Genomic DNA, 27,058 nt, shown 5'->3' with positions numbered 1-27,058 from the left:
AGCCAGCCTCGCTCCGTCCGGAGGGTCCGCAGTGGTCGGCCTTGTGAGTGGTGCTGGACTTGACACCGGCCCAACGAGTGCCGCACCACTGGCAATTCTTGCCGCCTCTGAGGTGGGCAGTGCTCCACTGGATATGACTGGTGTTGCCGCTAGTCCTCTTGCGGGCTGGAATTCTGAAGTGACAGTCGAGGGTGCTTGCCAGGTCCTGATGCGAGCCCTAACATAGTCGGCGTGTCTGTGCCACGTGGCCCCATTTGGCATGCGGACGAGCAGCGATGATGGGCTGGAAGGAGACACCACCTGTCCGGCAGACCAGGGTGGGCCAGGACGGAAGTTCCTGGGGAAAACTGGAGCTCCCAACTCCGGCATAGGCCCGGGACGGCACCCTCGGTCAGCAGCCAGCTTCTGCTTCAGCTGCTTCAGGAGCACTGTGGACTGGAGGTCCCGATGCAAGACGTCCAAGGGTGTCTTGACCATCCGGCCCAGCAGGAGAGGGGGCATGGCCAGGGACATCGTGGATCGTGGTGCAGTACTGGAACAGTATCTGGGCAACCTGCATCCGGAAATCTCGTCTGGCTCTTGAGCTTGTCCTTGATGGTTTGCACCACCCGCTTGGCTGCACCGTTTGAAGCAGGGTGGTACGGCAGAACCATCATCCGGCGGATTCCGTTCTTCGTCAGCCAGGCCAGGTACCCTGCGCTGGCAAAAGCAGGACCATTGTCGGCCATGATGACGTCCGGCAACCCCTGGGCAGCGAAAAGCTTTCGTAGCACTGCAATGTTCGTGCCTGCTGATGGAGGGGTGACAGGTAGAACCTCCACTCACTTCAAAAGGACGTCCACCACCACCAGGAAGTAATGGCTCTTGAGGGGCCCCCAAAATCCAAATGCAGGTGCCACCAGGGTCTCTGTGGGAACAGTCAGGGAGTGATTTCCACATGACATGAGGCCCGCTGATGCTCCTGGGAGATTTGGCAGCTCTGAACTATGTGAGGGATGTCCTGGTCTAGGCCAGGACGCCAAACTTGGGACCGGGCCACCATCTTGGTCTTTTCCACACCAGGATGACACACGTGCAGCAACTGCAGGACCCTGGACCGGAGACTTTGTGGGATCACCACCCTGGAACCCCACAGTAGACAGCCCTGCTGCAAGCTCTGCCACGCGGCGTTGTGGCTATAGGCCTGCTAAACCTATTCATCCCCACGGGACACCGCCTTGACCAGCTGAGACAGGACTTATTCCCGGCTGGTCGCTTGCGATACCGCAGATCTGGAAAGTACCTCCAGGTACGCGTACTCCAGCATGAACACTTCAGCAGGTTCTAGAATAGCATCAGGCACCTCTGGCAGGGGCAGGCGGCTTAGGGCATCAGCAGGTTCTAGGTCCTTTCCCGGACGGTAAACCAGCTGGTAACTGTAAGCTGCCAGTCTCAAGGCCTAGCGTACCACTGAAGGTGATGCCTGCATTGGAACAGCCTTGTCAGGCCCCAGCAGCCCCAACAGCGGCTTCTGGTTCGTGACTACCTCGAACTTCCGGCCCCACAGATACTGGTGGAAGCGTTCGACACCGAACATGAGGGCCAAGCCTTCCTTGTCCAGCTGGCTCTAGCGTTGCTCTGCAGCATGAAGCCGACGAGAAGCAAACGACACAGTGTTCCTGGCCATCCTTGTCCCAGTGCGCCAGGACGGCTCCCATGTCGTACGGCGACGCATCTGCGATCAGGACGACAGGCTTGGAAGGATCGAAGTGTACCAGCACTAGAGCCTTAGCGATTAGCTCCTTGCTGCGCTGAAAGGCCCGGTCCTGCTCCTTCTTCCAGACCCATTCCTGACCATCTCGAAGCAGAAGATTGAGCGGCTGTAGATGCTCTGACAGGCTCGGCAGGAAACTCCTGTAGAAGTTGATGAGACCAAGGTAGCTCTGAAGCTCCTTCTTGTTATGGGACTTAGGCGCCTGGAGCACAGCATCAACATTGCGGAGAGCCAGGTCTAGGCCAGCCTGGGAGATGACATGTCCCAAGTATTCAACACTGGGGGCCAGGAAAATCGGGGTGTCTACCAACCGGGAAAACCGGGAATTCTCAGGGATTTTTAGTAGTCTGGAAAAATTCAGGAAAAACTTGGGGAATTCGTGCCTCTATCATGGAAAATTAGCCGTAATTTTATTGAAAGGGTCGAAAGTCGCGGTAATGCTGGCTCGAATAACAGAGCGGAATCGTAACGAATCGTCTTTGACGCCCTGTCGTCGGCTGGAGGAGTTGCCAGTGTAGAGTCGACGACCGACTTTCCGGATTCTCGATCATTTGGATGGCTTCGCGGCACCACCACGTACCCGATAGAGTCAATGTACCAGAACGTCTGAAATTTCGGACGCAAGAACTCTTTGCCGTCCGATTTTCCGGACGTTCTGCATAACCGCAGGTCCGAAACGGCATTAATCAAAGCCACGACCGCTGCCATTTTGATTACCTCGCCGCCTCGAACCGGCGCTATCGCACGCAGATCCGCTAGCAGCCGTATCCACCACTGCGGCAACGCTACGCCTAGCTGCTTCGACGTTCGCTGTTAAGCTTCTTTCCGTTCGGTGCCGTGTTTCTTCATTTCTCCGCTGTCAGCAATAATTGGCTTCGAAGCTCGGAAAGCACGATGCATTCCATAATGCTGGTTCCTGAAAGTTTGTTTCGCCTCAGTACAGTTGTGTGACGCAGTGAAGCATTAGCAAAAGTATTGCGGTGAAGCTTAACAAGCGTTGAAAGGGGCAATTGTCACGGGACACAGTATGTATTCCTTAATTTTACACGCGTGCACCCGCCTTCCACTGTCGCAGTAGGAGCACCGCTATGCCTAATAAGTGTACTGACAAGCATTCAGAGCTTTTCCAGACGTGCCTGCGTCGATTTGAGCCCTTAAGAGCAGTAAAAGACATGCATTTTTTTTTTTTTTTTGGACTGCCTGATTTTTCGGAAGTTTTCGCGGCCCCTAGGGGGTCCGAAAAATTCGAAGTTTTACTGTAAACTGACCACGAGTATGCTTCAAATGGTCCGTAGTGCGAGCGCGCGACAAAAGGAGCACGAGAACAGAAAGGACCAACGCATTGAGGAATGAAGTATGCGGGCGCTTTTTTTGAAGGACCCTGAGCTCAAAAAACTCTTGGCTGACGCCGAGATGCAGGTGTCCCTCATACAGAACAAAATAAACTATTTAAAGCAGTGAAACACAACACTGAGGCGTTGTGCGCAGGCTGAGAGTATATGTCAGGACAGTTAAGGTTGACTTACGAGTTGTTGAGAGAAACTCTTAATTGTGACAAAATTCGGGCCTCATACCACTGAGCTTGCAGTCAATTAGTACAAATAGCTCAGACTCGAAAATATTTGCTTCTGTATGCATCTATTTTTTATTTGTATTTGAGAATGTCTGACTCGATTTGCAATTTCTTTCGAAGACATTTTATTTGCTGTGCATTTTACTAACCTCTTCCTTCTATTCTTTTTTTGAATAACATAAACACTACTCCTTAGTATTCAAATTGGATGAAGTCGGTTCTTTTAAAAAAACTTTTCATATGCTTACTAAAGAGTGACAGCATCGGGCGATATGTTTGCAGCCCGTCTTGACATAAAACTTAGTTCTGCATCACTCAGGGAATTTCGCAAAGGCACTCAGGGAAAACCTGGAAAACTCAGGAAATTTGGAAATATCAACTTGGTAGACACCCTGAAAATGCGTTTCTTCAGCTTGAGCTTGAGACCGGCGTCCTGCAGTCGTGCCAGGACATTGTGCAGGTTCTGCAGGTGGTCCTCGTCGCTGCCAGTAACCAGGATGTCATCCAAGTACACTGCCACGTGCCTCATGCCACTAAAGAGGTTGTCCATCTCCCTCTGAAATATGGCTGGGGCTGAGGCCATGCTAAAGGGTAAGCGCGTGTACTGGAAGAGCGCCAAATTTGTTGATATTGTGACATACTTCCGGGAGGCATCCTGGAGCACCAGCTGCTGGTAAGCATCTCCGAGGTCGAGCTTGGTATACTTCTGTCCACCGGACAACGTTGAACAGAGATCTTCAATCCGGGGCAACGGGTACTTCTCGATGGTAGCGACGGGGTTGATGGTAACCTTGAAATTCCCGCAAGTCCTGACACTGCCGTCTCGCTTGAAGACTGGTACAATGGGAGCGGCCCATTCAGACGTCTTGACAAGCACCAGGATTCCCTCTCGCTGTAGCCATTGCAGCTCCTGGGTGACCCTGTCCTTCAGGGCAAACAGTAGTGGGCGACTCTTGAAAAAACATGGCCAGGCTCCCTCAGGTACGTAGATGCCCACCCCTGGCTGGAACAGGGACTGGAACTCTGTCAGGAGGCTGGGGACGTCAGTCACCACACGCAGGCTGGCTTCCTGGTACTCTGCCAGGCAAACACCCAGTGCATGAATCCAATTTTAGCCCAGTAGCGTTGGCGACGAACCCTTGGTTAAGTAAAGGGGAAGGGTTTCCTCCCTGTCGCCAAAGCGAACGCTGACCTGGGCCTGACCCTGGACCTGGGAGAGCTGCTCGGAGTAGCTGCACAGCATCACACCCGAAGCCTTGATGGACATGCCGGGGAATATACGCTTGAAGAGTTTCCTGGCCATTACTGACACGCTAGCCCCTGTGTCGAGCTCCGTGGAATTGGGGTGCCCACAGACTTCGGCGACCAGCATGTACAGGGTCTGTTCTGAAAGTAGTAGGACTAAGTTTTTAAAAAAAATTTCATTCATGATAATAGTACAAACGATTTGAATTTTTCAAAGTAGCACACTTCCGCACCTACACACTGCTGCCAACAAGTTTTCCAGTTTTCGTATGCCTCCAGGAACGCCTGGACCGGATTGCTGTTTAGCTCCATCATGTCCTGTTGAACTGCCTCTACCAATCCGTGATGGTTCCTCTTGAACGTCGATTTTATTCCCAGGAATAGAAAAAAGTCTGGTGGGGCCAAGTCAGCCCCGACTTGGCCCCACCAGACTTTTTTCTATTCGTAGGGGGGCTGAGGCAGCGTTGCCACCTTGTGTTGTGCAAGATACTCCGCTACGCAGAGCGCTGTGTGGCTCGACGCGTTGTCACAGTGCAGCCGCCAATTCTTAGCAATGGCTGGGCGTCCACCCACGAACAATGCGTTTTCGCAGTCTTTTGAGGACTTCCACATAAAGAACTGCATTAACTGTTTGTCAGGGTGGCATGAACTCTTTGTGAATGCCTTCATGTCGATCAAAAAAGCAAATGAGCATGGACTTTTGCATTTGCTCATTTGTGCTTTCTTGGGGCTTGGGGAAGAAGGTGTGGGCCATTCTGAGCTCTGGCGCTTGCTCTCCGGGTCGTAATCAAACACCTACGTTTTGTTACCGGTCACTACATTGTCCAAAAAGTCGGAGTCCTCGTTCACATGATGAAGAAAGTCCTGGCAGATGGCTTTCCAGTTGGCCTTTTGCTCCTCTGACAACCACTTGTGGCATGAATTTTGTGCACGCTTTTCTCATGGCTAAGTTTTCTGCAACGATCTCAAGAACTTGGGCTTGAGGAATGCTCAAGTCGTCAGCACTCATTCTGATACTCATCCTATGATCATTGTTCAGTAGATTTTTCACTCGCGACGCATTTTCGTTGGTCTTCCTGGTCGAAGGGCGTCCGGAGCGGTCGTCATCTTCCAGTGTTTCCCTACCTTCTCGGAACAGCTTGTGCCACTCAAAATCGCCTAGTCTATCCATGGCAGCATCACCGTAGGCCTCCTTAATCACGTCGTGAGTCTCTTTGCCCATTTTACCAAGCCTTACACAAAATTTGATCGCGTATCGCTGATCCAGTAAGCGCTCCATGATTCTCCGTGACGAGGCGTTTCGACAGAGGTTCATAGTACAAGCGACCTGCTCTCTTCAACGGCCGAGAGCTGACTGCCGATTTTTCCCAGCATTCCCAATATCCCCCTTCACCAATCCTGCGCGCAGGCCGCCTCTTGTCTGCCCGTTCGCCCAGGAAAAAAACCAGTCCTACTGCTTTCAGAACAGACCCTATACGACGGCACAAACGATAACACAAAGCCTGTGTGCCACATGTCGAAAATTGGCGGGTCCTCGGCCACGATGTGGAGCTTCGCCACGGAAGAACTCGAGCCTGCTGCTGCTCGCCCTCGCCGCGTACCCTTACGACAGCTACCCTGGCTGCGGGCTTGTGTGGTACCTGGGCTTGAACCAGGCTGCTGCTGCTGTTCGCTGTTGGTCCTCCCCCTTTGGCATACCTGTGCCAGGTGCCTAGTTTACCCACACATGAAGCATGGTGCTTGAGAGAACTGGCACTGTGAGGGGGAGTGGGCAACACCACAGTGACCGCAGGTACTGCCCTTTGTCGCCAACTTGTTGACCGCCACTTCCGCCGACGGTGAGCCAGTCCCACGGGCAATCTTGATGGCATCCTTGGCGGCAGCTTCCATTGCCAATGCTGGCTTCACGGCGGCGTCCAGCGAGGGGTCAGGAAGCTCCAGGAGTCGCGTCTGCATGGCAGTGTTGTTAATGCCGCAGACGAAACGGTCCTGCCCTGCAGGGGCGCCTGCGTCAGCAGGCGTTTGATGTGTTGCGACACCACGTACCCGAGCACACGAGGGTTGGACCCTCCCGCGTGTAGCCGTGCGCGGCTTAGCCGTGTCCGGGGAAAGGGGGATCCTGGAGGTTGAGCCGATGCCGGGTGTTCGGACCTTTAAGGCCCCCCGGCGGAGGCAACACGCCTCTTTGGCCTCTGCTTCACACAGACGGCACCCCCGGACTGACCCACCCGGGGGAAATCGACGGTCGCCTTTTCCTGTCCCCCTCTCCATCTATAATCTTTCTTCTGCACCTTTCTTTCTCTCCACTTCCTTTCTTATCTTTTTTTTCCACTCTAATTTCCTGGCGGCGAGGGTTAACCTTGTGTGGCTAACCAGCCTTGGTTACACCATGTACGGTTATAGTGGTGGCGTCCCCACGTTGGGCTCGGTGGTGGGCGGCTGGCGCTGCTGCCGAAGACATACTTTTTATGGCTACTCCTTCCATTTCCCATACTGATCGTCCTCTAAAAAGGGGGCGCAACGAAGCAACCACTCTATTTTTCTTCAAGAGCTATGATAATTTTACAAAGTACCATGTGATCCACAGTGACGGCAATATAACAGCCAGAAAACTATCTCCTTTCAAAGTTTCGAAGTCCCTAAGAGACACATTAGGCCCAGGTTTCAAAGCTACAAGGATGGCTAGTGGCGACATCCTTCTGGAACTGAAAGACAAAGAGCAACTTAAAAAGCTTTCAGACCTCAAATTCATTGGTGAAATAGCAGTAACTGTCACGGCGCACCGCTCGATGAACAGTGTTCGTGGGGTAATCTCTGATGAAGACATGCTTGATCTTAGTGAAGAAGAATTGCTTGAAGGTTTTTCAGAACAGAATGCGACCAAAGTTCAAAGAATCATGATCCGTCGGAATGACACCGAAATTCCCACAAAACATGTAATCCTAACATTTGGCTCCACCACACTACCAGACTCAGTCGAAGCAGGCTATGTGAAAATCCGTGTGAGGCCTTATATCCCCAATCCTAGACGTTGTTGCAAGTGCCAGAGGTTCGGGCACAGCTCTCAGACATGCAGAGGAAAATTAACGTGTGCCAAATGCAGTTCTAACGATCATCCATCTGATAATTGTAATGCTGTATCACACTGCACGAACTGTGAAGGGGATCATCCTGCATTCTCACGGTCATGCCCAATCTGGAAAAAAGAGAAAGAAATTATTGCCCTTAAGATCAATGAAAACATTACCTTCTCTGAAGCGCGAAAGCGACTTACATTTCCTCGCAACGAAAGTTTTGCCGCTGTGACGAGGCAGGGGGCCCTCTCACAACGGCCTAAAGAGCCCGCCCTGGTCACACGCAGTGAACCACGGGGGACTTCTTCTGCCCCCACAGAGGCAGCACCCAGTGCTGCCAAATCCAACAACTCGCAGACCTTGCTCTCGCAGGGCTGCATTACTATGCAAAAACCGAGGCCCGAGACAAGTCTCCCAGAGCCTCGTGACCCCGCCTCCACCGCCTCTGAGAAGGTGATGGAGGTTGACGCAAGTACATCGGTGCCAGCGGCACCAAAAGACAAGTGCAGCTTGCTTGAGGGATGTAAAAAAGAAAAAAACCCTCGAATAATTCCGCCAAAACCAAAATAATATTATCACTCTACACAGAACACTCCCAAAAACACCTTTGTCATAATGGGTGTTCAGATATTGCAATGGAATGCCAGAGGGCTTTTGCATAACCTAGATGATATCAAAGAATTGTTATCTACGTATAAGCCTAGAGTGTTCTGTGTTCAGGAGACACACTTAAAATCAAGTGACTCGAACTTTCTAACTCAGTTTGGAATTTTCCGTAAAGATCGTGATGATGGACATGCCGCATCAGGTGGCGTGGCAATAATAATATCAAAGACTGTTGCATGCCAAAATCTTCAACTTAACACGCCTTATGAGGCAGTAGCCATATGAGCTATTTTGCTTAATAGGCTTGTTACTGTATGCTCTTTGTACATTCCACCAGACAAGCGGATCGACATTAATGAGTTTGAAAAACTAATAGACCAGCTTCCTGAACCGTATATTGTGGTTGGTGATTTTAATGCTCATAGTGGACTCTGGGGGGACTCGCGTTGTGATGCGAGAGGCCGCGTAATTGAAAGATTCCTTCTATCCTCTGCAGCAACCCTGTTTAACAAAAGGTTCCCGACTTATTATAGCACTGCACATAACACCTACTCCTCAATAGATCTGGCGGTTGGTTCTGCAACACTTCTGCCATTGTTTGAATGGAGAGCTCTCACAGACTCCTTTGGAAGCGACCATTTTCCAGTTCTCTTAGAGGCGATACAGACGTATGACCCACCTGTGAATCCAAAAAAATGGAAGCTAAATGCTGCAAACTGGGCAGAATTCAAAGAACTCGCATGTATATCCCTTGAATCCATAAGGCAGCTTGACATTGAAGAAATGACCGCTTATATAACTGAACACATTATTCATGCCGCGAAACAATCGATACCACAAACCTCTGGTAAAATAGTGAACCCTAAGCCCTGGTGGAATGAAGAGTGCAAGCAAGCACGAAAAGAACAAAACAAAGCATGGCGTACATTTTCCAAATACCCAACAGAAGAAAACCTTATAAATTTCAAACGTGCAAAAGCAAATGGAACACGTATTCGTTTGGAAGCCAAGAGAGCTAGTTGGAGAAATTATATCGGCTCAATAAACTCATACAAAGATAGCCAGAAAGTGTACAGTAGGGTTCGAAGGCTGAAGGGGAATACCACACTACCCTTGCCCGTGGTAAATGACAGTGCTACTACATTAGAAGGGCAGGCGGATTCTTTGGGAGAACACTTTGAGCACATATCGAGTTGCGCGAATTACACAAAAGCATTCCTAACATATAAAAAATTAGCTGAGTCAACACCCTTATCCTTCCGAAAATCCCATAGCGATGGGTACAATTGCCGATTCATGATGCAAGAATTAAAAATAGCTTTGCGCAACTGCAAAAACTCTGCGCCAGGATTAGACAGTATTAATTATGAGATGGTCAAGCACCTAACCCAGGAAACACTTGAATGCCTCTTATACCTGTTCAATAAAATTTTCTGCAGTGGTCGATTGCCGTCTTGTTGGAAGGAAGCTATAGTAGTACCAATATTAAAGCATGGAAAAGACCCCTCCTGTGTACAGAGCTACAGGCCTATCGCTCTAACAAGCTGTGTATGTAAAGTGTTTGAAAAAATGACAAACCGCCGATTAATGTACTTTTTAGAATACAATGGAATTCTGGATCCCCACCAAGCCGGTTTTAGACCAGGAAGGTGCACAACAGATAACCTAGCGCTACTTGAGAGTTATATACGAGACGCATTTGTTCATAAGCAATACTGTCTATCAGTATTTTTTGATCTCGAAAAAGCTTATGACACTACCTGGAGGTATGGCATATTGCAAGACCTCGCGTCGTATGGCGTGTCAGGCAACATGTTTAATATCATAAAAAGCTACCTGTCCGAACGAAAGTACAGAGTGAGGGTGGGAACTGCAGTGTCGAGAGTCTTTGTGCAAGAAAACGGTGTACCACAGGGAGGAGTGCTCAGCTGCGCACTATTCTTAGTTAAAATGAACACACTACAAAAAACACTCCCATCATTTATATCCTACTCAGTCTATGTAGATGATATACAGATAAGCTTTAGATCATGCAATCTGTCCATATGCGAGAGGCAGATTCAGCTGGGAGTGAACAGGCTTTCAAAATGGGCTGACAAGAATGGCTTTCGCTTTAATGAAGAAAAGACAACATGCGTGTTATTTTCTCGGAAAAGAGGCATACATCCTGAACCGAATATTATGATGAACGGGTATGTGCTTAGTGTAAAAAAGGAGCAGAAATTTCTTGGCGTTATATTGGATGATAAGCTCTCGTTTGTGCAACATATAAAAAACATAAAAATGAAATGCTTAAAAACTATGAATATCCTCAAAATTCTTTCGCACCAGTCATGGGGAACTGACAAGAAATGCTTGCTCTCGCTGTATAACAGTTTGATTAGAACACGTATCGATTACGGGAACATTGTTTACCAATCAGCTTCACGTTCTGTTTTGAAAATTCTGGATCCTGTACATAACCTTGGCATGCGACTAGCCCTAGGTGCATTCCGTACTAGCCCTGTACCAAGTTTGCACGTAGAAGCTAATCAGTGGAACCTAGACCGACAACGTAAGTATTTTAGTTTTATGTACGCACTTAAGATTAGTTCCAACCGAGAACACCCGTGTTACCAAATGTTGAACAGCACAGAAACGCAAACCCTCTTTACAAAGCGACCATCATTAGCAAAGCCATTTCCATTGAAAGCACTGTCGCTATGTCAAGAAAACAACATATTGCTGTCGGACGTTCACCCGCATAACACTAATGAGTTAGTAGCACCATGGGAATCAGTCACCATACATTGACTTCTCGTTCACAGAAACAAACAAAAAGCATACACCCCAAGAAGCTATAAAACAACACTTCTTATCACTACAGAGTAAGTACAAGTGTCCAGAATTTTACACTGATGCTTCAAAAACTGCTGAAACAACATCATGTGCTGCAATCGGTCCAGATTTTGTGGCACATTTAAGATTAAACAAATACACAAGTATCTTCACTGCTGAAGCTCACGCTATACTCCTCGCAGTTAAAGAAATAACAACAAAACAGATCAATTAATCGATAATATACACAGATGCCTTAAGTGTGGTCCGGTCAATACACCTTGAAAAACAAAGAAAGAATCTGGTGATAAACACTCTCATCAGCAGCTTAGCCTTAGCCTACAAGAGAGGGCTACATATTATAATCTGCTGGGTACCTGGCCATACTAGTATATCTGGTAATGAAGCGGCAGACGCAAATGTGGCCTTAGCAGGTCTAAGGCCCCAAATAGATGTAAGTTATGTTCCATATACAGATATGAAACCTGTCGCTCGAGGAATACTGCGTCGTGCATGGCAAGAAGCTTGGGACACAGAAAATAATAACAAACTTCACGTCATCCAACCCTACATTACCCAAACACCTGTACACCGGCATAGACAGGAGGAAGTAATCATGTCGAGACTGAGGATAGGACACAGACATGCAACACACTCATACTTGCTAACCGGTACTGATCCACCGGTCTGCATTAGATGCGGAAATCAACTCACAGTCATTCATGTTCTTATACAATGCCCTGGCATGGAAGCCACGCGAAAAAAATACTTTCCTGAGCTTTACCGCACCAATTTACCTATGCATCCTGCATTTTTCCTATCGGCTGAGCCGATGTTCCCCCTCGACCGGCTGTTAAGTTATCTTAATGATGTGAATTTTTTGAAGAATATATCTTACCGCTTTTAAACTCATCTTCCCTACGCTACCCGAAATCCGACAGAATCATCTTAAATTCTCCCAAGAAATGCAAGCCTTATGATTCTAATTCCTAGGCCTTTACAGCCACCGCAGTACATCACAGGCATTGCAACCTATTATACCCACTGACATGTTTATAACATTCTACCGCACTACTAAACATCGTTGCTGGCGCTCTTTGGCCGTTGTAGCCCTTGCGCCATAAAACACTAAATAATTAAGAAACGGTCCTGGAGCAGCAAGTCCAGTTGCTGCCCGAAAACACAGGCACTCGCTAACCCTCATAGAGCAGCGACGAACTGCCCAAGGGTTTCTCCTTCCTGGCGACTCCAGTTGTTGAAGCGGAAACGCTCTTAATGTGGACAGTGCCGGGTTGAAATGCAAGCGCAGTATGGCAAGCAGCTCACCCAGCGTCTTAACATGCAGCATGGCTGGCTTGAGAAGGTCGAGCAAGAAACTGAAGACGCGGGTCCTGCAGCTGGCCAGGTAAATGTCCCACTGTTTGGCCTTGGGGGTGTCGTTTGCCTGGAAGAACACGTGGACTTCTTCCTTGTAAGCTGGCCAGGTGGACCCATCTCCCTCGAACGGCTCGAGCTTTGCATACAGCGGCATGTCGGCAGCAATCGGGGGGCGGTGTTTCGCCGCTCCCGGTGGCATGGGACGATCCGTGGGTACTCGTCGCCAGTGTCACGATCTGCCCGGGTTTGTGAACGAGGGAGGGCTTGAGGCACCCTCCTTTAGACAGACGCTCCGAAGCGTGGTGGTGATGAACGATGACTGACCACCGAGCAGCTGTGCTCACCGGTGTTTATTGGTGCAGTGACCAATGTTGCCTACCAAGCCTGGCAGGTCAACAAAGATTATGCCCGAGGGGGCGTCACATGCTTGTTACAGATTCATTCCAGCATTGGAGAAATTTAAAGGATCTTTTTGTCATTGTAGAGGGGCACATTCCCAGTGCCACGCACCAAGTGGCACATACCTAGTGCTCCAATTTTTCACTGAAGAGCACACCCAGTCCTGCATCTTCAGGTACCCATGTCTGTGTGGAAGAGGTTTTTCCAAGAGCGGCACATATGTACACAATGCCACATACTGAGTGGACCAAATTGTTCTGGGTGTAGGTTTTGAACTGTGTTGTCTCAGTACAGCGGCTCAATACGCTACCGTAAAAACTGGAATATAGGTCGAACTTTTTTTCAAAAAAGCATTGCGAAAAGTCGACCCTCATCTTATATACCAGACATTGGTGGAAAAACTACACAACTCTTGCAACGATGGGCGGATGAAGTAAACAGCCGCCATCGCCATCAGCAGCAGCGCGGCTTGGCGACATCACCGGCATTTTGCATTTCCATTGTCACAAAGTTATATTGGTTAAAGGTTGCTTTTTCACATTTTGGTTCAAAATGAGCCGACGGCAATTCACCGTTGCCTTTAAAAAAAGCGATTGAGTACGCTGAAGCCCACGGCAACCTGGCGGCACAGCGCAAATTTGGAGTATCCGAAAAGAGCATTCGGTAGTGTCGGAGGCAGAAGCAACGTGTTACAACTTGCAGCAACCAAAAGAAAACGTCATTTCGTGGGTGGACCGCAGAACTGGAAGGCAAGGTTGTGGAGTTCGTCCGAGAGCTGCGTGTAAGGTAGCTGCCTGTGACTGCCGAATGCATCCGTTTGAAAGCGGTAGAGATCGCGTGCCCCTCTGGACTGGGCAGCGAGAAGCACTCGTCATCCGACTCAAGTTCGGACGACTCTGATCAAAGGCGTTGCTCTGATTCGGAGTAGCGCTTGCGCACTTCGTGCCCTTCTGTGTGCTGTACACCCAGCCAATTTTTAACAGTATCGCGCGATTGTCGACCCGCGCGTTTGTCAGCACCTTATCATCACGGCACGGAGCGGCGAAACAGCAAAAGTAAGTGCATGTGTACACATGCACTTACATGCTGACAAGCACGTGGATCGATGGTCGCGCGATACTGTTAAAAACTTGGCCAGGTGCACATGCGAACAGCGTTTCAATAAATACTGTCACCATTGTGCAACCGGCTGAATCGCATTTGTTTCAAGGTAAGGGTGTCTTTCGGTACTTTTGCCATTGAAAAAGATTTTTTTTATTTTGAGAATTCGTTAGTTGGGGGGATCGACCTATATTCCGGTCCAACCTATAGTCCGGTTTTTACGGTACCTATTTGACCATGGACTCCTCGGTGACCCAGGTAGGCGGGAAAACGGTTAGAGACAGTAACAAAAAGCTAGCCCACGGAGAGTGCCTGAAGTACCCTAAAAATGCCAAGACATTAAAATTGAGGTGATAAAGCAACAGATATGCTCACTACGTGGTTGAAATAACCAAGCCTTTTTTCAGAGAGACTTGTAGCTAGCGTACATGGTCGCCCAGTTTTCATTCTTTCTTACCTGGTGGCCCTTTGTTCATATTGCAGGTAAGCCTGACAAGTTTGTGCCCTTTCTCTTGCAGGCATTAAGGGCACGTATCAAGGTGTGACAGCCACAATCATGAAGCAGGGCAGCAACCAGGCGATTCGTTTCTTCGTCATGGAGACTCTCAAGGACTGGTACCGAGGTGGGGATCCTAACAAGCCGGTCAACAAGCTGGTGGTTGGAATGTTTGGTGCATTTGCTGGAGCCGCCTCAGTCTTTGGCAACACGCCCATCGATGTGGTCAAAACACGCATGCAGGTAAGGTCCCTTCATTCTTAAAAAGGTGCCCGTTTGATTGTTTGGCAAGACAGCACAGATGACAAGACAGGTGAAACAGACAGGACAATGCACTATCAAATGATTTTTTAAAATTCAGAAACGAGAAGAAAGGGGAGGGGGTTAACCGAGGGGCCCGATTTTTATTAGTCATATCGAGAAGCCAACAAACACTGACACCAAGGGCAACATTCACATTGGGGCGCGTGTCAAACTTGCAAATTTATTGTGATCAAGAAAACACTGCCTGGTTCATTTGGCAATATTTTCCCAATTCTCATATGGGCACATTCACATTAGGGCACCTGTCAAACTTGCAAAATTAAGTGAGCAAAAGAAACGCTGCCTGGTTCATTTGACTATATTTTCCCAATTCTCATACGGGCACATTCACATTAGGGCACCTGTCAAACTTGCAAAATTAAGTGAGCAAAAGAAACGCTGCCTGGTTCATTTGACTATATTTTCCCAATTCTCATACGGGCACATTCACATTAGGGCACGTGTCAAACTTGCAAACTTATTGTGATCAAGAAAACACTGCCTGGTTCATTTGGCAATATTTTCCCAATTCTCATACGGGCACATTCACATTGGGGCGCGTGTCAAACTTGCAAATTTATTGTGATCAAGAAAACACTGCCTGGTTCATTTGACAATATTTTCCCAATTCACATTAGGGCACGTGTCAAACTTCCAAAATTATAGTGATCAAGAAAACACTGCCTGGTTCATTTGGCAATATTCTTCCAATTCTCATACAGGCACATTCACATTAGGGCACGTGTCAAACTTGCAAATTTATTGTGATCAAGAAAACACTGCCTGGTTCATTGGCAATATTTTCCCAATTCTCATACGGGCACATTCACATTGGGGCATGTGTCAAACTTGAAAAATTGTAGTGATCAAGAAAGCACTGCCTGGTTCATTTGGCAATATTTTCCCAATTCTCATACGGGCACATGTCAAACTTGCAAATTTATTGTGATCAAGAAAGCACTGCCTGGTTCATTTGACAATATTTTCGCAATTCTCATACGAGCACATTCACATTGGGGCACGTGTCAAACTTGAAAAGTTGTAGTGATCAAGAAAACTCCCTGGTTCATTTGGCAATATTTTCCCAATTCTCATACGGGCACATTCACATTAGGGCACGTGTCAAACTTGCAAAATTATGTGATCAAAAAAACACTGCCGCGTTCATTTGACTATATTTTCCCGATTCTCATACGGGCACATTCCCTTTAGGGCACTTGTCAAACTTGCAAAATTATAGTGATCAAGAAAACACTGCCTGGTTCATTTGGCAATATTTTACCAATTCTCATACGGGCACATTCACTTTAGGGCATGTGTCAAACTTCCAAAATTATAGTGATCAAGAAAACACTGCCTGGTTCATTTGGCAATATTTTCCCAATTCTCATACGGGCACATTCACTTTAGGGCACATGTCAAACTTCCAAAATTATAGTGATCAAGAAAACACTGCCTGGTTCATTTGGCAATATTTTCCCAATTCTCGTACGGGCACATTCACATTGGGGCACGTGTCAAACTTGGAAAATTATAGTGATTAGTATTGAAATTGTATCCATTATCAGGAATCGTGCTCTTGCCATCAGCTTTGGTAAATGCATCCCCGAAATTTGTGGCAAAATACATTGATGTTCCAGTTGAACACTGGTGAGTACTGTGAAAACATACTGCTCAAAAGGGTATGCTGATGAACTAAACATTTATTTATTGTTTTGTTTAGTCTATTCAATAATTTAACATTTGTACAATTCAGACATTTCTTCCAGTTACTGGAAAATCAGATTACCTGGGTTTTACTGTGCTGCCAATTCACAGGCGCTGAGTGGTTTCAGTGCCTTTGATTCCCCCTGGTAACTTGAGTGTAAAGCTCAATCTCCCACCAGCGCACATTTTCATGATTCTTTGTTCGCCACGCTCTATTTGCAGGGCTTAGATGCACACAAGTACAAGAATACGTTGGACTGCATTTTGCAGATTGCCAGGCATGAGGGCTTCCCTGCGTAAGTTACTTTTCTTTGCCTTTTTGGGATGCTTGCCATAAATGCTTCTGGTTGTTGAACTTGTATGTAGCTGTGTCAACTGAATATCACTGAAATTTAAAAAATACGATTGCCTTGCGCAAACTACAATACCGTATTTACTCACTAATGCTAGTACTTTTTTGTCCAAAAATATTGACCCTACTTCAGGGGTGCGATCATTACGCAGGGTAAATTTCCCGCAAAAAGAAAACAAAATTTTTTGCATCTCGCATTTGCTGAGGGATGACAACAGGTCAAAAAATAGGCACTGCCGCTGTATGTAGTGCGGGACAAAAAAATGGCGGCCGGCGGAGCAAGCTGAACACAATTTTTTTCTTTTCGTGAGTGCATTACATGCATTGAAACTGTTTCTTCCGTATCAGTAATGAATAGTATCGTTAATATCGGCACGTTTGCAGCAATAACCTAGCCATGTCTACTTTGAGGGGACAGAAACAGATGGGTGCGCTTAGCTGCCAATCACATAGCAACACATGGTGGGCATGCTGCGGAAACTGCGGCATTTGTTTTCACTATTATCCTAATACGGCAAGTTTCCGCTGAGGGTGGGCGAATATCTTCGCTGTGGTACAAGCGTCGGCGTATGAATAGGGTACACTTCTAATGCATCACTGTAAACGTGGCTGCTGTCGTTGCCGCTCGCGATTTGTTGCGTGCCCACGAGTGCAGACGAGAAGAATTGAAAGGCACCTTTTTTGTTGTTGTTGTTGACCAAAACCGTTATAAAGCCTACACATAATGAGGGAAGTTTGGTTGCAGCTTCTTTCTTCTTCTTCTTTTCTCCTTTCTCTCTCTCTTTTTTTTTTTTTTTTTTTTTTTTTTTTTTTTGTCATGGAAGTGCGGAAAGTGATGAGAGGAATGAAATGGGGCACCTACTTAAGAATGTTTGTTGCGTGCAGACCGCTTAGTTTGTCTTGAAGAGTCGTTCGCGTAGCATTCGACAGATGGCAAGCACAATCATTATTAGCTAGACTTGGCACACGACATATCGCTGCGGCACGTTCGGGGTGCGATCATTACATGGGAAATAAAAAAAAATTGAATTTTGATGACAAAATTTAGGGGTGCGATCATTATGCGAGTAAATAGGATAAATCTCATCAAATACGGTCCTAATTTGTGGCAGTAGTAATGAATGGTTGTGCTCTTTTTGCGACATGTCAGCAGCTTTGACTGTGCATCTTTGGTCCTTATCAAACATGATGCCGTGGCTTTAAACATGTGTAAGATAAGGTTTGCATTTGAGACTGCGACTTACGCGAACTTGCTGTGGTCCTCCCACTTTGAGAGCCTGTGAAAGGCAGCAAACAACGCCGAACCTGACAATAAAATGAGTGTCCATTGTTTACAGTCAGCACCGAGTCGCATAATACATGATTCTCGCATTTGTCTGTCTTATAGATTGGCTCTAACGAGCGGACAATAACGTATAAAGACCATCTGCCATAAAGATGGAAATATTGTTTTGTTTTCTGGAAGAAAACTGGAAAGCAAAACTTGAGCAATAACAGATTGCCATATAGCACAGTATGACCCACTACAGTAGCCGACAGATTTTTCGGACTCCAAAAATACGGACTTGATGGATATTCTGGACTTGATATATGTACCATCAGGGTTCCCACAGAGCTAATGCATTCTTGCGACCGATTTTCCAGACAAATTTAGGCCCTAAAGTTCTACTTTTCCTGACTAAATCGCTCGTTCCGAGCCACACTATAGTGAACTAGAGAGTACCCTAGTGCTGCGACCGGCCGGGCTCTGGCGCCCACCTTTACCACGGATTCCGCGAGATGGCGCCACTGCTACTTTTTCTAGCCACATTGTAAGTTAACTTCAACGGCTTCAGCTGTGATTCTCATGTGCACGTTTGTTTTCTGGTTAATGCTAACATAGAATAGGCAGGGGAGTCGCTGCGTGGCTTAGCTACTTGTATGTATTTTGGCAACCTGTATATATATATTTATACAGTCGAACCTCGATATAACGAAGTCCAATTTGCAGCTGAAAATTTCGTTAAATCGTGAGTTTTGTTAAGTCGAGGTTCACATGTTTCAGCAGTCCAAATAAAGATGCAGGTTCTTGGAACACTCCTGGCGTATGGCACCGTGTAGATAGCAAAATTACAAAGATAACCAATGAACTCCGGAACTAATAACACAAACAAGAGCGTGATGCCCGATAGAGAGCGGGTACGAACTCATTTTTCTCCATTACGCGTACGGTGAAGAGCAGGTCTGCAGCAAGCGCCACGCCTAGTGCTCATAGCTGCCACTAGATGTGGCCATCAGTGCCATCATCATCATGATTTGTCATCACTAAAAAAAAATTTCCTTTCACGAAGGCATGGCAGCCCGTGGTGCAAAGAAAAAAAAAATGCACTTACCAGAGCTATCAACCTGAATATTCTTTTGAAGAAAATTGGAAGCAGTATTAACTTGGTGGATCCATGAGGCCACCACTTACCATTAGAGCGCTTAACGCTCGCAGCCATCGGAAGATACCGTGCTCAGTAAAACAATGACGACGTTGAAGCGGTTGAAGCAGCATATCAACGATGTCAAAAAGAAAAAAGTCGCCTCAAACGCCTTGGCAGAGCATGCAGATGACTTGGGCCACAGGATTGATTGGGATAACGCCAAGATATTAGAAAAAGAGAGAAATTTGACATCAGGACACCACTTGGAATCCCTCCTAATCCAAATGACAGATAGCACCCTCAACCGGAATGACGGAACCCTCCCCCCCATCTACACGCGCTGTTTACATCATATTTTAAAGCCATATAAACATTGTATCGCACGTCCTTGATTTTATTGTGAACAAGGCTCCCGTCAGGGGAGCCGAAACGTCTTTTCTTGTATTCATTCAGTGGTCGGTGTCCTTCTTCAATGACGACGTTGATTCATAAATGCTGGAATATTTTATTTAACTTCCCGCAGAGCAATTCTATGCAACTCAGGTGGAAGCGAAGAACTCCGTCAGTTTCATCTGCCGCTTTTTAATAAGCGTCGGGGTTATAAGGCGCTCGTAGGTTGACAGCGCTGCTAAGGCGTGCTCTTGCGAATGCGCGCCCGCATACGTGGGTAAGAGATGCAGCGAATCCATGACTTGCTTCGGTGTAGCTATGCTGCTTGCCGCCTGGAGTTCTTCGTCCGAGTCGTAGTCCTGCATTTCTGTATCTGTGACGCTCTGGATTATTGCATCATCGTCCAGCTCTTCAGTTGTCACAGCGCAAGCATCGCTGAAGACAGTCCTCGAGTGTCACGTCGCTTGGAGCACCTCCCTGATCACAGAGCCGCTGCCACGAGTCAACGACATCTGTTGTGCACACCATGCTTTCGTCACCGTCATTGTACTCGCGGAGGAGCAGGGCCTTAAAATTAAGGCGAAGGTCCAGGCTTGTTCCATGACTATGTCTCATTTCACTGGCAGGGACCGATCACGCATTTCAGCAATGTAAGCCGCAAGCTTAGCCTACAGCTCTGGAAAGCGTCCAGACTTCAACACGTGGGAAATTTCTCACTTGCCGTCACAGGTGAAAATTTCGCTTCGCTGCAGTCGCCACTCTCGCACCACCTGTTTGTGATTTGTTTCTTCGGCGTAAAGGATGGCAGCCCTCTTGAACACTGCTGTGAACGAGTGCCGAACGATTTACCAATCGATCGAGTTACTGGACGATACACGCCCGCGCCTTGGTCGCGCCGGCATTGCTGAAGCAGGAATGATTACTAAGACTTTCAACTTCCGTCTCTTGAGCACTGTTAAAAAAATGGCCAAGCTGTCTACATTGCTGCCTCTATTCCATATTGTAGGGGACGTACTAGTTAAAGTTGATGTCGTACTTGTGCTATGGAGTGATATATTTTGTTTATTTCCGCACAGTGTCGATGGAAGTCCGTTGTCACCATCAGAGACAACACGGATTTGTAGCAAACATATTGTGAGAAACTAAAAAAAAATGATTTTAGCTCGTATGTGCCGCATCCTATGTGCTGACAATTTTTCCGGCGGCACATACGATGTCGTTTCCAATTACCTGCTCAGTGTCACTTACATGGTCAAACAGACGCTGCGCTTTCACCGCATTGCAGCCATAAAAATAATCGTCAAGCGTACCAATCTTCTTAAAGGCAAATAGAAGCGTGTACAGTCTGTTTCACACTTAGGGGAAAACTCGGAACGTATTGCATCGCAATGCAGCAAGCAATGGAGTCGTGCGGCGGCAGCAGCTCGAGGAGGCGCAGAGGCTCGAGGGGCGGAGTCGTGATCTGCGTCGTCTGCAACGGCGGCGCGCGCTGGCCGTATTGTCGGGAAGCGTGCTACTGTCAGGGGCAGTGCATCGATTTCATCGGTACTGTGGGAACTGAGCTGATATTCTTTACTAAACGTTGTGCGCCGCCAAACTCTCAGCCTTCATTGGCGATAATGGAGTTCCACAAACTTCTTTTGACAGCATGCTTCGTTTGTTCTTTCGAAAGGCCGGGGTACTGAGCGCGTGCACGTATATTTCTTCACTGTGTGTGTTACCGTAATAAGCAGCGACAAGACGCACAAAGATGCGTGCGCAACGTGCTCAGTCTTTGTTTGACTCTAAAGGAAAACAAAGCACTCAACAATGATGACTATGGGAGTCGAACACGATGAAACAAACGGATACGATTAAACGAATGTTTTAGGTTAAGACAATGAGCTGGAAGTGATTTTTCTCGACAATCATTCACTACACCAACAGACCCTGCCCGCTGGCGGGGAATTGGACACGTCACGCTCGGAACTTCAGTTAGTATCTCGACATGTCCCCAGTGGCAGCGATGACAGCGCTCATCCTGGAAGGCAGTGAAGTGTAAAATGATTTGATCAGGGACGTGTTCGTTCGCAACACGTCTCAGTCGCTGACGATGGTGGATCGAAGCCTATCCTCGGGCGACTGATAGAGAGGATAGTGCGGCAGCGATACTTTCAACGAGCCCCAGACATCTTAAATGATGTTGGCGCCCGGGGATTGAGGCGACCACTTCAAGAGAGTGACTGCGTGCTCTTCAAGCAGTTCTTGCACAACACGAGCAGTGTGGATTGGCGACCTATCGCGTTAGAATATATAGTCGCCTTCCAGAAACGGGCCGTCAAGAATGTATGGAATCAGTACGTCGTCTGACTGCCCTGCAGCGATGAACTTACCTTCGAGGTGTATCAGTGGGTGTTGCGCAACGCTTAGTAAAGAATACCGTTCATTTCACACAGTAACGATGAGGTCGACGCCCTGCAACTGACAGTAGAAGGTTTCCCGACAATGCGGCCAGCGCGTGCCGTCATAGCAGACGACGCCGTTCAAGATCCCGCGAGCGCTTGAGTCAGCTGCTGCCGCCGGCTGACTCAAGCGCTCGCCGTATCGCGATGTAATGCGCTCAGAGTTTTCCCCTAAATGTGAAACAGACTGTACATCGCCCTTTGATTGAAATGTCCACGCGCACACACCTAGGCACATACCGCGCGCGGCACGAAACGTGCCCAAACACGTGCAGTGCAGGAGGCAATCAAGGCGGTGCGAACGAGAGGTGGGAGAGGAGTACCACCCGCTAATAGAATTTTGCTTCGCATGCGGCGCTCTCAACGCTGGCGCAGCAGCGCCGCTCTCGGTGCCGTTCTTGTCCATACATACACGATAGATGGCGCAGCGGCACGTTCTGCTCTAAAATCCCTCAATAATTCCAAAGTACAGACAGGCTTTGATCCAGCCGACGACGCCAGGGATAGGCTGATCGGTGACATGGGACCTTGCTGGGCAAGGTCCCATGTCACCATGGGCGAAGTGCACGCGTTTCGCCTGTTCTGCTATGCACATTGCCGCGATAATTTCGTTCCGGGAGGGCCAAATGGCCTTGTTGCTTTGCGGTTGGGTGCCTAAACCGGACGAACGATGGCAAAAAGTTATTTTGCTTCCCGCGCGGCAACTAGAACCTAAACAGAAGTATGCTTGCACAGAATTGGACGGAAGGACTTTGAACTGCCGGTAACTGCACGGTTATGCAACACAAGAAACACAGAACGACACAAAGGTGCGATAGAAAGTATGCACGTGCATGCGTCGAGCTGTGATAGTATTTCACTCGCGCGCATGAATGTTGATGGCCGAAGTTTGTGGATATTATTTATTTTAGTTCGTTATGGAGCCCGCTGAATAGCTCAGTATGACCTAGGATGCAAAGGACCGAAATGCCTTGTTGCTGTGCAGGTGTGTGCCGAGATCAGACGGAGGACGGCAAGAAGTTATTTTGCATTCCGCGCGGCAAACAAAACCTAACCAGAAGATAAATGTGGTCGCATAGAATCGGACGGATAGACAGAACCGTCGGTAACTGCACGACTATGCGAGGAAAGTAACATACAGCGATACGAAGGTGCGAGAGAAAGTATACACGTGTGCGTGCAGAGCTGCGATAGTATTTCATTCACGCGCATTATTGTTGATGGCTGAAGTTTGTGGAGATTATTGATTTTAGTGCATTATTAGCCCGTTGACATAGAAAGTGCAGTATGACTTAGCATGCAAGTAAATAGTGGGGCAGAAACGCATTAACTCGCTAATCCGCATTGCGTTACGTGCGATAAAAAATAAATTTCAGCAGCGAATTCTACTTTCGCACTTTCCTGTGTTTGCGCGCGTTGTTAACTGCACTTTACAATATGTCCAAAAAGTCATTTCCAACTGTGCATATCCTAATCGTTTTTTGTGCATTGCATATGTGAATAAACATATTCCTAAGTGCCTGCATTACTCTGCTTTTAAAAACAAATACTGCATAGCCACTGCTACTGGCCATCAAATAATAAAGTGTAATAGTATAATAAAATTTATCAAAGTACATTACATACAGCTGCGAGCTCGTTCCTTCCAAGTTTCCCTTACACTCGAAGAAGTTTCAATAATCGGCGATGCCATTTTACTGATGCAAAACACACAACTGCAAATTAGCATGAGAAAAAAAAATTACCGACGATTACGTTACTTCCTAATGCGAAATTTGAGCGCAGCAAATAAGCTGTTTCACCTTTTCGATAGATTGAGGCAAAGAAATCGAGCAACACATGTATGCGCTATCACAGAATTTTTTTTTTTATTTTTCACACGTATTCCTTTAACAAAGACTCCACTAGGTAAGCTTCTGCTTCGGCGGCACGCACCTCTGGATTCTGACGGCGACGGCGCTGGGCCTCTGCTCTGGCAGCTCGTTTAGCAGCAGCAGCAGCAGCAGCAGACGGAGGACTTCCATCGGTCGTCTCGCTCATGGCTCAGAAAGAACTGGCAGATAATTTTGCAGTGGCGAACGGCAGCGGCAATTTCGGCTCGGGCGGTGCACATATACAGATCCGCCGCCACCGATCTGGCTCTCTGATTGCCACCGCACAGGGCGAACGGCAGCGGCAATTTCGGCTCGGGCGGTGCACATATACAGATCCGCCGCCACCGATCTGGCTCTCTGATTGCCACCGCACAGGGGTTGCATTGGAGGAGGAGCGAAGAAAGGAATTAAGTTCGAGCCGGCGCTTTGGCAACCGGAGACTCGCAGGAAGAGGGGGGAGGGGGGCGGCGTGTACACCCAGCGGCAAACGATGGGGGCAGAAGCGCGCGCAGCAAGCGGACAACACGATAAAGGGAGGAGGGAAGAGATAGCAGCGACTGACTGATGCCGCTGACGCCGATAGTGAGTCAACCCCAGCTGCGGAGTTGGTTTCAGGGACAACGCCGCCGATGCCGACACAAACAATATGATACCCTCGCTTCCGCAGCGCTAAGAACCAGGTCTAGCCGTGGGAAGGTGGTCACGTATTCGTCGACGTGCCGGGGCCTACATGAAATAACCGGCGCGTCGGCAACTGAAGAGCACCCTATCCGCCACACAAGAACAGGGGGGGGGGGGGACCCTTTCCTCCTCTTTCTGCATGGCGGCGACGGTGTTCTATGCAGTCACGTTATCTTGACTCTCTAGCGGCGTCAGCGGCATCCAGCGGTATCAGTCGGTCGCTGCTAGCGCTGGGGGGATGAAAGGGGGGCGGAGCTGGTTACGAGGCCGACGACAACGCCGACGACGACGCGAAACCCAGGAACGGACGCCAAAGAGCTGCGCTCTAAAACGCCAGAAGCAACACACGGATCGCCAGCAAAACACAGTGCAGTAATAGCTAGGCCAATCCGCGTGCGTTTCGTATAAGGGCGCCCTAATCCTTACGGGGCTTTAGCGGTGGACGGAGGCGAAAAGGAATAAACACAACAATGCGCGTCATGGTTCAAGTTTACGTGGCGACGTCGTACGGTTCACGAGAACAGTCAACTGCATTCACACACACGCACACACTAGGCTCGATGTTGGTGTGCCGCGACATTAGATCACGCGGGCAGCCCGAACACGATCGAGGAGACTCGCTGACATGATCCATACCGCCGCTTTAGAATGTCACAACAGTTGCACTGGCTCGTAGCACTGAACCACAAAACAAAACAGTCGTCGTGTAATCGCTACACGACAAACACACTCGGCGGCAAGAAGACTGTTGGCGCACTCGTTTCCACACACATACAGGATGTTGTTGCCGTGACGGTCGCACGTTTCAGCGACGTTATGTCGAAACTTTTCGGTCCAAGCCACTGTCAGCCTTCTTTTTTACCTGAATTCTTCGTTCAAAGTAACCGCTATGTGTACGCAGCACACTTACGAGCAAAAGAATTCACAGAGCGAACAGGATTAAGCGCACCAAGGCTCGCGCGGTGATTGAGCGCAAACGAACGAAAGGTAAACTTGCGGAATCGTGAGGCGATCAAGCACTCATTCCGCTCTCTTGAGCGTTTTTCTTTCAGTGCTCATTTGAAATTAAAGGACTAGCTTTAGCAGTTCAGGCCCTTTCGTTTTTCACCACAGTCAGGCACCAGTAGCGTTTTATTTCCGTGCATGTGCAGATATTTTTTCACCTCACGAATGCCGCGGCGCCGCGGTTTAGCTTGGGCGCCGTCTGCTGCAGGAACTTCCTAGGTGGCGCGCGCGGCAGATGTCGCTACCTTGTTATAGAGGGACCTTATTCTGCTCCACGTATTGAAGCGCGCCAGGAAAATTTGAGCATTAAAGGGCGCATGCAAATCGCTGTATGCCCGGCTAAAGTTTTCGTCTGCCTGTCAAGGAGGCTCCTGGTACGTGTGTGCGATGCGCGAGGACTTCGTTAAATCGGAAGTGCAGTATAAAGTGACCTCATTAAATCGCGAAAAAAATACATGGTTTTCAATGGGGCAGAGATTGAGAAAAATAAAAAGTGCGTTATATTGAGAATTTCGTTAAATTGAGGTTCGTTATATCGAGGTTTGACTTTATATATATATATATATATATATATATTTTCATATTTACTACATGCGCTCAGAACTTTCGCTACACAGCAATCGGAATTAATTGCTTATTATAGTCATACACGTTTGACATGAATTCAATATAGTTGTGATGCAGGCTTGCTATATAAACGACAAGAAAGGGGGGTTAATCGAGGGGCCCGGTATTTAGTTATCATAGAATAAGAAGCCAACAAATAAAGACACCAAGGACAACACGGGAAATTACTTGTACTTACTAATTCAATTAAAGAAATGATAAATTAAAGAAAATGAAAGTGGATGAAGCCCACGAATATGCGCAAAATTGCAGCGCGACTGACCGCTCGAGGCACTTTACGTGTATTCGTGGGCTTCTTTCACGCTCAGAAAAACTTTTAGTAGCACGTATTGAGCAACAGAAAGCTGTATCGGGAGTTTTTCATGTTGCTGTACAATTTTGTCATTGACATTTTTCATCTAAATATAAAACTTGAGAAGTTGCTTATTTAAGACAAATTATCTAATTAAGCAAAGTTAAAATAATTATTTAAGTATCTTCAAGCGACGGCAAAGAACATTACCTTGATTCTGTCCAGCTACATGGCATTCGCATATTTTTAAGGTGTGGCTAAGGTTAGCTGGGACACCTTGTATATGTTGGTTCTAAATGGTACTCACACGCCACTGACGACTCGGTCAGAGGCTTGTCATCACTCCGATGGTTACACTCCCACAATTTCTACTGAGATTGTCCCTAGGAGCTGCAAACAATGGTGCTTTCGGAGTGCCAGGGTAGCCACTCCGGCAGCCCGGAGTAAAACAGTGTGCGAGTCCGTCCTTCACTTCGGCATGCAGCGAAGTACATGTCCTCGCAATTTTAAATGTCTGCAATATAAAGTTTGTAAACAGGG

The 27,058-nt window shown here is 47.8% G+C and overlaps 1 protein-coding gene across 2 annotated transcripts in view; it reads left to right on the top strand.

Annotated features, from left to right (window-relative positions):
- The window catches only part of sea (mitochondrial citrate transporter scheggia), a 109,156-nt gene that overhangs the window by 44,166 nt on the left and 37,932 nt on the right, over positions 1 to 27,058 (top strand). The window contains exons 5-7 of one of the 2 annotated variants that reach the window (XM_075686986.1): positions 14,464 to 14,684; positions 16,674 to 16,747; positions 23,025 to 23,532. In XM_075686986.1, coding sequence (XP_075543101.1) covers positions 14,464 to 14,684; positions 16,674 to 16,747; positions 23,025 to 23,118 — 389 coding nt within the window. In that variant the 3' untranslated portion in view covers positions 23,119 to 23,532. Of the gene's footprint in view, positions 1 to 14,463; positions 14,685 to 16,673; positions 16,748 to 23,024; positions 23,533 to 27,058 lie in introns of those variants that run through there. The other variant, XM_075686985.1, reaches the window with a different exon arrangement.

The sequence above is a fragment of the Dermacentor variabilis genome, chromosome 3 (assembly GCF_050947875.1).
Source record: "Dermacentor variabilis isolate Ectoservices chromosome 3, ASM5094787v1, whole genome shotgun sequence".
NCBI lineage: Eukaryota > Metazoa > Arthropoda > Arachnida > Ixodida > Ixodidae > Dermacentor > Dermacentor variabilis.
This window is presented reverse-complemented; position numbering and strand designations above follow the sequence as displayed.